The 11,015-nt window shown below is 44.2% G+C and overlaps 1 protein-coding gene across 3 annotated transcripts in view; it reads right to left on the bottom strand.

Annotated features, from left to right (window-relative positions):
- RFX2 (regulatory factor X, 2 (influences HLA class II expression)) overlaps window positions 1-11,015 on the bottom strand; it is a 28,586-nt gene that overhangs the window by 7,663 nt on the left and 9,908 nt on the right. For 2 of the 3 annotated variants that reach the window (XM_009079217.1, XM_009079219.1), the window contains 6 exons: window positions 10,741-10,815; window positions 5,102-5,283; window positions 2,941-3,060; window positions 1,773-1,888; window positions 794-912; window positions 319-431 (listed from right to left, as the gene is read on the bottom strand). In XM_009079217.1, the coding sequence (XP_009077465.1) occupies window positions 319-431; window positions 794-912; window positions 1,773-1,888; window positions 2,941-3,060; window positions 5,102-5,283; window positions 10,741-10,815 (725 nt within the window). The remainder of the gene's footprint in view (window positions 1-318; window positions 432-793; window positions 913-1,772; window positions 1,889-2,940; window positions 3,061-5,101; window positions 5,284-10,740; window positions 10,816-11,015) is intronic. The other variant, XM_009079218.1, reaches the window with a different exon arrangement.

The raw sequence follows: 11,015 nt of genomic DNA, 5'->3' as shown, positions 1-11,015 counted from the left end.
CTGTGGCACTTGGGGACATGGTTTAGTGCTGACCACAGCAGTGCTGGGTTAGTGGTTGGACTCAATGATCTGAAAGGACTTTCCCAACCTTAATGATTCCATAACTCTATAATCAGAGCAGACACTTTCCTCAGAGAGCCAAACTTTGTGTTTCCATTCTGCCACGAAAAAACTTCTGACACTCTTTGTCGTGACTCTGTAGGGCAGTAAATACACTCAGAAAGCCTAAGGAGGCTGAAAACACTTGGTGCATCTTTAAAAGAAAAGAAATCACCCAGAAACGGAGCTGTGAGCATCAGTGGAAGGCTCGGGGAGTACCTGGAAGGCAGAGCAGTGGGGCCATCACTAGGTGGTGCCTTCGGACTCCAGAAGGATTGCCAGAGTTTCTCGATGTAATGAAACTGGAGGTTCATCACAACATCCAAAGTCGCCTGACAACAAAGAAAACAACTCGTTAGCTGCTCTGTGACACACACTCTCTGTGCTGCCACTCACATCGAATCATTTGCAGGAGTAATAACAGACATGGCATTGTTACAATAACCAGCATAACACAGAGCAGGTCACGGGGTGAAAAAATAACACAGAGCAAAATATTGGAGTTGTCATTGCTAGAAAATCAAGCATTCCTGAGGATATTGTAGCTTTTCCTAAGAGTGGGACTATGAGATGAGCACATGAATTATGTCCCACGTGGAGTAAGAAATCAATTAGAAATAATCACCAAATAATATTTCAGATAATCACCAAATAATATTTCAGATAATCACCAAATAATATTCCAGATAATCACCTCGCAGTGTCTCCTGTAAAGAATCTGCAGAGTTTTTACATCATTCAAGGTGATACCTTCTTGTAGGAGGACATTGCCTAGGTCAGGGGCTGGGAACTCTGGAAAGACATGGGTGACATCTAGGGAAAAAAAAGGTTGGGAAAGATGGTGAGGGTTGGGAGCACTTGGTTATGCAGGACTACAGGTGAGTACAACGTGCTGCTGTCACCAGTGGCTCTTTCATATTCCAGTTGGGATGAAACCAGAAAAATTGAGACTGATAATCTAGTTCTTTCCCCAATTCATGGTGTTATACTAGGAGAAAGCAAACAAGCCCAGCCCATTGATTCAGCATGGAAAGGAAAATGTTTTCTTCCTCTCTGTAATAAAAGAAACAAGGAAACATTGTCCTCATGTTCCACGCTTCCATTAGATTCTCTCTGAAGCCTGAAAAACATCTCTCTGGAATTTTGAGAGTACAATGGGAAATAGAATTGGGCAGCAGAGGTGTCAGGAGCTGACAGGGCTGGGCAGGATTTGCTGTCTCCGCTGGAGGTGATGGAGACACGTAGATCCAGGACCAGCAGAGCCAGAGAGTCTGTCCCACCAGGAGAATGTCTGTATGGATATGTACTGCAGCCTTTGCAAGGAGGAGAATAGCTCCTCTCTCTCTGGCTGCCTCAAGCAATGCTCAGCAGGACCTCTGCTCCATCCATCCCTTTTGGATAAATCCAGATGGATTAAAACCATACTAAGAGGGAACAAAGAGACCTGATGGCTCAAGGAAAAAGCCTTCCTGTGGGGACAGGAGTTAGCAAATCAGCTTAGCAAGTGTGGCTTACAAGAGCTTATTAAATACAGCCTATAGATATGTAAAATCTATAATGCTGTAGAAAAGCAAACAATGCAGAACAGCTCAGGCTTGCTGGAAAAAAACCCTCTTCCCTTAAAGCTCAAACCCTAGACATGAGGTAACTAATCATTAAAGGAGTCTCCTCACCTATGAACTGCTGATGATGTTGACTTTGAGCAGCGACCGACTGCTCCGGCGTGGTGTGGGGGTTACTGTTGGACCCACTCTCTGCCATGCCATCCATCTTCTGGGCTGCTCTGTACCTAAATTCAGAGTGTGGCTTAGGATTCACACAGGCAGGAGCAAACATGTGCATGTCATCTGCAACATGGTTGTCCACACCTGTGTGCTCATCGTGCCATCCGTGAGGTTACGCTCCAGGCCAACGTGTTGAGTCTACCACAGACTCAAATGGAGGGGAGAAATGAGAAGCTCCTTTTGAAAAGTCTCCCCAAGACAGAATGAAAGGGGTTAAGAAGTTTGCCCAAGGTGACACCAACAAAAAAAGAGAAACAGAACTGGGTGCCAGAGCAGACAGTTCTGCAGAGATGATTTTGGCATTTACTTTCTGTTTGAGAAGTGAAGAAATCAATTCTTCTGCTTCTTCTTTACTCCAGCAAGAACCAGAAGTGTCTATGCTTCCAGGAGACAATTCCAAATTCTGTTGCACATTTTATATTTCAAAAAGTGTTTGATATTCAAAACTACTCAAGCTCAAGACTAATCATGGCACTGTTTAACTTACTCTTTTGCACACACACAAAAAAACTCCCAAATCCACCCAAACACAACACAAACCCCCAAGTCATTCCCACTGGTTTGGCACAAATAACTCCAGAGGTGATGTCCTAGAACCATTGGGTCACAAGGATGTTGTGAGAAGCAGAATATAGAGTGAGCTGAGTCCAGCCACTGGCAAACAGTACGGGCAGGAAAACATCTCTCCATGGAATTATAGAACAGTTTGGGTTGGAACAGGCCTTGGATCACCATCTAGTTCAACCCCCCTGCAGTAATCAGGGATGTCTTCAACCAAATCAGGTTGCTCAAAACCCTTTCCAACCTGGCCTTGATTATTTCCAGGGATGGGACATCTACTGGAGTGGGTTTTGGACCCTCCCAGTGCTCAGAGCAGCCAGTGACCTGCAGCTCCCCTTCCACAGCTCAGCAACACTTGGGTTTCAACTGTCCCAACACACTCCCTTTGCTCCCAAGAGAAACCAAGTCCCAGGATGTGGTCTGCTCCAGAAAAACCCTTGCCCATGGCAGTGTTGGAGGCACTGCTGGAAAGCTCCAGGACACTGGGAGCACCTACCTTTGCTTCTGGTGGATGGGCTGCTGCCTCATGGCCATGTACTGGGTGTCCTCCTGCAGACGGTTCAGCGGAGACTCCGGCTTGAGGCGGATCCCATAGTAGTGATATTTGGAGTTTCCCCTGGAAGTATCAACATTGGGATTGTAAGTTTATCAATGGAAAGGACATCATGGCCCTGCAATTCACTCTGAGATTGTTTTGACAACACATCCTACTGCTTGCAGCACATGTTGGGCTGTTGCCAAGAGCTGTTGGAATGGCTAAAGGAATGAACTCACGGATGCCATCACAGCCTAGAAAATTGGAACCCACATGTCACCAAGTTCAGTGACATCCACATTTCAACCCAGCCAGGTTTGTTCCCAGTAACCCACAGTAACAGAGAAAGAATTACAAGAGTTACAATACAAAGTGTCGTTAAACAGAACAACAAAGATCTCAGGGGACTCTTTGCTATTTGATTTGGGTTTAAGGATTTGGATTTTCCATAAAAACAAACTTCCATCTTTATCTAGACTTGGATAAAACAAGCCTGGCTGAATAGCCAGCTCTGATAAGAAAATCTCTTTCTGTTGCCAGCACTTTTGCAGCAATGGCAACAGCCTTTGATGTGCTTTTGTTCTTGGAGTTGCTCCTTTTTGGAGGCTTTGTCAAAACTGAAAGTATTCTGCCAGCACAAAGGGCTGGAATTCTTTCCCCTTTGCTGCTCAGCAAAGCTGCTGTGATGCTCCTTAGGAGAATGTGATTCCATCACATTACACAGATGTGTCAGTGAAAGTTTTTCCACCAAACTGGAATTGTTTCTATCCCAGTGGGAGTGAGAGGGACAGTTCTGCAGCCATGGATACATGATGACATTATGTCCAACTTGGCTTTAGCCAATATTTCTCTAATGATGGGTAAGCCAAATCCTCAGAGGGAGAGGAGACCAGGGAGTAGCCATATCTCCAGAGTGGGGAGGATTAAAATTAATTTGCTGTGTCACTATGACAGGGATTGGAGGCACGTGAAATCCAAGGATGCTTCCCACTGGAAGATTAGATAAATTCAATAGGGGAATATTGGTCAAATGAACCAGCTGAAGGAATTTTCTCTTTCCAAAGGGCCAGTTGAGTTGTTAGGTCTTTGTCATTGGACCAAAGGGTTTTAACACAACGTGTTCAGCCTTAATAACTTAAGTGATTTTAAGTGTCTGCAAATTAAACAAAACAGCTGCCTTTACAATCTAAAATGGTAATGAATAAGAACATAATCATAGAATCATAGAATTTAAGGGTTGGAATGGACTTTACAGATCATCTAGTCCCAACTCTCCCTGCCATGGGTAGGGACACCTTCTCACTAGATAATGGTGACAGCTCTTTCCAGTGAGGTTCACTGTCTCCTTCCCAGCTTATACATTTGCAATTTTAATGGGTTTTTGCCTGTTTTGTTTTTTCTTTAATCCTTGATGGGACACAAGAATTTGTCTCCTCTTAAGAAATTATTTCAGAGCTCTTGCACTTGACTCAGTCTACAGAAATCAAAACTTTCCCTTACTTTTCCTATGACTGACACACCTTCACACCATTTCCTTGGGGAATGGGATACTAGTGGGATGAGAAGCAGCCTAGGTCCAAATAAAATTTCTTTTCCCACAGGATCATGGTTGGTTATTTCTGTAGATCTCGGAAGAAAGACATGTGCATGCTAAATGTGAGGAGATCATGGTTGGTTATTTCTGTAGATCTTGGAAGAAAGACATGTGCATGCTTCTCCTAGTGACCTGTCAGGAGCTGAAGGGGCTTCAGGGAAGCTGCAGAGGGACTCTATGTTAGGAACTGCAGGGACAGGACAAGGAGTAGCGGAAATAAATTGAAAGAGGGGAAATTTAGGTTAGATATCAGGAAGAAGTTTTTTCCTGTGAGGGTGGTGAGACACTGTCCCAGGTTGCCTAGGGAGGCTGTGGCTGCCCCAACCCTGGCAGTGTTTCATTCCAGGTTGGATGAGCCTTGAGCAACCTGCTCTGGTGGGAGATGTCCCTGCCCAGGGCAGAGGGTTGGGACTGGATCATCTCTAAGCTCCATTCCAATCCCTTAACATACCATGATGCTCAGTAGGTTCTTAGAACATATGAGAAGCTGTTGGAATTTTTTTGGTTGAAGTACAGATTCCTACCAACCTGGTTCCTAGACGCCGAGTCCTCAGCCCCATGAACACCGACCGGATCAGTTTTCCAAAGGAAGCAGCATTCACTGGATCCAGTTTGTGCTCCTGGCAGTGCCTCAGGTAATGGTTGTAGAGAGAGCTCCTGGGAAGGCTGACACCTTCTGCTGTCTCATAGTTATCCAACAACCACTGGAGCTTTAGGGATGGAAAACATAAATACACGAAGAACATGAAAATCTAAAGAGGCCTGGAATGGGCAGTGCCAAGCAGGGTCAATATATCCGGAGAGCCCATCGGAATTTAGGAGTTCAAGAGAACTTGAGGAGTTAATTTATACAAGTTAATTGACATAGCTTATCATTTATATAACTTTACATAACTTTTGATGATGGCAAAAGCACTCCCAGCCCAAAGGTAAGAACCCAAACAAAAATACTGTCAGACTTTGCATTAGTGTCCACCTTGGATTCGGCTGAATTCCTGCAGAGCCAAAACAAAGCTGTAAGAACTTGTGTTTTCCAAGAAAAAAAAAGATGTTAAGGTAGTGCCTAAGAGGAATAAATTTTAGGGGAAGCAAATCCACTGCAAAGCCATTATTAATTTGAAGATTGGCATGTCTGCAACTGCTTCCTTAACAAGCAAATTAACGGTTGCCAAAGCAACCTTAAAAATCCAAAGGGATCCATCTAGTTTGCAAAATTTACTGTCTGAACTTCTGACATTGCTGTTGATTAAAATTTGCAATCAATATAAATTATTTATATCTAGTCTGCAAGGGCAGGTCCAGCACACAGTGTCAGCTCAGGAATGAAACTGCAGTAAGACAAAGCCCTCGATCCCCTTTGATTGACTAAAAGACTTCAGGATTGACAAAATAAGTGTTGTGTTGAGTGAATTTTGCAAGCAATGAGATGTACAAATGGATTAAGACCAACAGTGTTGGTAAGAGCCCTTTCACTGCTGTGAGGGATGTTTGGGATTGACATTTTCCAGCCTTTCCTGTCTGCCTGAACCTCAATCCCTATGTGTGCAGGAGGCAAAGCTCCACCAGGCCCAGCTGCATTCCCAGCAGGTCAGTGGTAAAACAGACTCAGGTGATGGGTGTCAAAATATCAGCCACACCTTACAACTAATAGTTCAATCACATCTTGGAATTAAGCAGAGTCTAGAAATCAGTGGGAATTGATCATCCACATGGATTACATGTTGGCCTACACTCAAGTCTTCTTCACTCATACTCCATGATTTGTCTTTTTTCTCCCATTTTTCTTGGTGAAGCTTTGGAGTTCCAGTTCACCAGGAGACTTGAGTTTTCTGTCAGGAACTCTGAAAATGCAGCCTGAGCTATGTGATGACATCTCTGACACCTCACTCCATGGAGTTATTTTCAGTCACTGTGTTTCATATCCCACTTCTCTCTCACACAAAGGCTTTTCAGCACCTTCAGTGTGTGTTCTGTGGGGCTCATTCACAGATCCAAATTTAAACTGCTGCTACACAAAATGAGCTGAATCCAAAGATATGCAGTTAAAACTATTTCATTCAGCGTGGAGAAGGTTCTGGGGAGACCTTAGAGCCTCTTCTGGTGCCTAAAGGAGCTCCAAGAGAGCTGGAGAGAGACTTGGGACAAGGGATGGAGGGACAGGACACAGGGAATGACTTCCCACTGCCAGAGGGCAGGGATAGGTGGGATATTGGGAAGAAATCACTCTATGTGAGGTGCTGAGACACTAGCACAGGTTGCCCAGAGCAGTTGCGCCTGCTCCATCCCTGGGAGTGTTCCAGGCCAGGTTGGATGGGGCTTGGAGCAACCTGGGCTGGTGGAAGGTGTCCCTACCCATGGCAGGGGATGGAATGAGATGAGCTTTAAGCTCCTTCAACCATTCCATAATTCTAAGATTCATTAGTTGAGTTTGATCCAAATCAACCAGGAGTTCCAATGAGTGAACCCATCAGCTCTGGTGCCCTTTGGAACTGCCACAGCTGGAAGAAGAAAAAATCTCTTGGTCATTTTCCCCTCTGTCCTGCTTTTCACAGAGCTACTTGTCACCTTCTCACCTTTCCTCATCACCCTTTGGTTTCACAGACAAAGACCACTCTGACCTCCAAACCCCACAATTCTAAGAGAAGGTGTTTGCTAAGGATCCACAATGATCCTTCATGCTTTCATGTGCATCTCTGGAAGCCTCCAAAAGCCTTTCTGTAGCCCTGAGCCTCCCTCACTCATTCAGCTCTCCTTAACAAAAGAGGACTCCAGTGGTTTGGAGATGAAAGCAAAGCCAGAGCTCAGTTTTTAAGTACTCAACATCTGTGCTAATTTTGGCTTATCCCATGTCTTTAAAAGATTCATGATTAAGAAGGTTTTGGGGTGTTTTTAACCATCTATTTTGTTTATCCTATGGAAGATACTGAATGTGCATCAGCTGTTTATTTCCTAAACCTGTTCTAATTCCAAGCCTAACATAAAAGTTGCATTTTTACTATGGAAAATTCAGAGAAGGGCAAACCCCTCTCATTTAAATTTGATCCTGAGCATTTTCAGTCTAATTCCAGATTCTTCTAGAATATTCCCTTCATCTTCCAGCTTCCTTTTCCTGCAAGTGCCTTTTTATATTCCTTTAAACATGGCAGAGTTTCACAATATGAACTCCCACTATTGAATTAGAAATCTCTTACAAAACACTAAAAAGCTTAAAGAAGAAATCTGTCAGAATATAAACAATTTTCCAAACATGAGTTTTGCTCTTCCTGCACTAACAATAACAGACCAGGCACTTAAAACGAGACCATTAAAGATTCTTTCCATTTGTATCCCTTCTTCTGTTACTTTCTGAATTTTGCTGCTTGTGACAATAAGATATTCTGCAGTTTTATCTCTCTTTATGCCACGATCAGGTCCCAATAAACTCACTCTGCAGCTGCTGTGTTTGTTACAGGCACTATAGGGGAATATATCATTTTCATTTCTGCTCTCCATGTATTTCTACTCACTGTTTTTCTTTCAAAAATACTCTTTAGCAAAATCCTCATCCTTGGCTGTTCCAAGGATGGAAAAAGCCATACATGGGGCTGGCTGAGAAAATAAACCCTTTTTTTATTCTAAAGGTGTAGGTTTGGAGAGGTTTCTTATGGGTTATGGACCTTGGTTAAACAGCATTATGCAAAAATTTTCCTCTTGACTGAGATACCTTTAATTGTCTTCTCTTTTTGTTACAAAAATACCCCAAAGATTCCTGGCATGAAACACCTTCTGACAGCAATGAAATCAACCAGGATTCCAAGAATTTCCATCTTTGCAAAATGCAATTTAAAACAAGGGACAGAACACAATGAAAAACTCTGCAACCTGAAGACTCAAAGCAATTAAGTCACAACGAAGTGCTATCAGCATCTTCTCCTCATTTTCTCTTGCTTTTGTCAGGCTTGAATTTGCTTTCAGCCTTGACAAATCAGTCACCTGCTGTGGTTCTCCTGCACAAGCCTGACAGTCTCATGTATCAGCCACATGGAATTTGGGATGGGTAGTTCTCTGTCTGGTGTTTTGGTTTTTTACCATGATAGAGGTGGGATCTGAACCATCCCAGAGAGCAGAACCCCTTGTACCACAGCACCTGCTGGGGGAGATGTGCAGAGAGTTCAGTGCTGCTTCTCATTGGGATATCCCAAACCCTGTGCTGGGAGCCAGCTCAGGCCATCTCCAGTCTCCAGGTGGTGGGTGCCCCATCCCTGGTAACATCCAACACCAGGATGCTTGGAGCACCATGGTCTAGTGGAAGGTGTCTCTGGGAGGTTGGAACAAGATGATCTTTAAGGTCCCTTCCAACCCAAACTGTCCTGTGATTCCAGTCCAGCCTCCCACTCAAATCAGGGCTCACTTCCAGGTCCCTCACCACAGCCAAATGCCTCGCTCAGAGGAGTCCTAAGAACCTCCCCAGCCAGAGGCACCAAAATTCCTCCAGCTCTGGAATGACACTGCCTGACCTGGTCCTGCAATGTGCTGTGTTTCCTTCAGGTACCATCACCTCTCGTTATTCCCACACATCCACAGACATCTCTCCATGCCCCAGGAAGGCAAAGCAAGGACACTGCAGGTCCATGGGGCAGCAAGAACTCCACAGGTTTCCTCAGCTCAGGCTCTGTGCCCTACCAGAGGCAATGATCCACTCCAGCCCTGGAGCTGCCTGGGGTGATTGTGCCTGGACCAGCACCTTCAGCAGGGATGAGCAGAGAGTGGATGTGTCCACACATGCTCAGGGAGCAGTTTGTTTGCTTTAGAAATTGTAAGAGCACTTGAGCCTTATGCCAAACTATGAACCCTAGCCTAAAAAGAGGGACATTAAGTTCTGTACTTCTACCCTGCAAGACAAGGGTGGGGAAGATCCCACCAAAGGCTGGATCAGACCTCCATCCTGCACAGCATGTGGTCATGTGAAATCTCTTTTCTCTCTTTGCTTTCTTTCCTCTGCCCTTTTCCAGATTTTTTTTTAACCCTCCTTCCATACCACACCACAACGCATCCATCCTGGGAGAAACAAGGAAAATCCTGCAGAGCAACATGATCCTTCCAGGAACCTGCACATCACTTGGGGCACAGCTTGGGTGTGTGAGCATGGCACAGCCTGGGATGGGAGTGATGCACAGAGGTGCTCAGAACAGCAACTACCTGATTCTGCAGCTTTGTTTTGCCCCAACTACAACCAGAAATCTTCAATTTCTAGAAGCTATAATCAGAATGAGCCCACCTGGCCTGAGGTTCAACATCAGCTCAAGAGAATCAGACTGTTTGGTTTAATGTTCCTTTTGTTTTCTCAGGCTATTTCTCCATAGTGAAGAAGCCAAATTATTTTTTTTTTTTGCAAGACCTAAGAATGACAACAAATCTGCCCCCAAATACAAAGCCAAAGGAAATCTGTTAGAATACAGAAGCACCACTTTGTGTGCTGTAATTTATCAGTGCAGAACGTCCTTGAGCCTCATCCAAACACACTGAAGTCAAGGCAAGTCCAACGACTTCCACACAACTTGAATCCAAACCCTTCAAATCTCACCCAAGCGTGTGCTCACTGCTCTGCACGGGAGCCACAAACCAGGATGCAAAGGCCCAGGAAAACAGTAGGAATTTCACACAAAGCAGGGAAATTGTTGGCACAGTGCAAAGAGAGAGGGCTAGCACATGGATTTAGCACAGCATTGTGACAGGAATGGGCTTCCTGAGGCACAGAGAGAGGGAATAAAGGCATCCACAGGAGCAGGCTCTGGGTACGTGCTGTCTCAGGGATATCTGTCACGATTCACACCCAGTCACTGCTGGAGATTTGCAAGTGATTTTTTCCAGCCATTTTTCAATCCCAGTGAAAGGAAAGCACTTCCTCAGATGTGTTTATCTAATTGCCAGCAATTTCCATTGCAAGGCAAGTGAAATAAATAAACACAGGGCAGAGGCAGTTAACAGACTTCAGAGCATCTCAGCAACAAACATGATCAACATGGCACTTTTTGCAGATCCTTTTGCCTTGGAAATGAGATGTTTTGGGCAGCACAGCTCAATCACAGGCTGCTTTGAGTGGTTTGTGCTGTTGAATCCACCGAAGGGCTACAAATAATTCTCCCACCAAAGCAGGGAAAAGGTTGTAAATTCTGATTGTAACTTACATGGCTGTTGAGCAAACTGCTTTTGTGTGATGTAATCCCTTCATTTTTTTGTAGGTTTTCAATCGCCATTTCAAGCTAAAGAAAATGTGCACAGGAAAAAAAAAAAAGGGAAAACAAAAAAAAAGAAAAAGAAAGGAAATCAGATAGTTAGCAACAGCCAGGATTATTATTTCTTTATTAATATTTGAATGATTAATGCTTTCTTATCAACAAGCTTGTGAAAAAGAGGCAAACAGATGAGCACAGTCTGTATGGATGAAGCTGCAGAGGCATCA

Source organism: Acanthisitta chloris, unplaced genomic scaffold (assembly GCF_000695815.1).
Source record: "Acanthisitta chloris isolate BGI_N310 unplaced genomic scaffold, ASM69581v1 scaffold5667, whole genome shotgun sequence".
NCBI classification, from domain to species: Eukaryota; Metazoa; Chordata; class Aves; order Passeriformes; family Acanthisittidae; genus Acanthisitta; species Acanthisitta chloris.
This window is presented reverse-complemented; position numbering and strand designations above follow the sequence as displayed.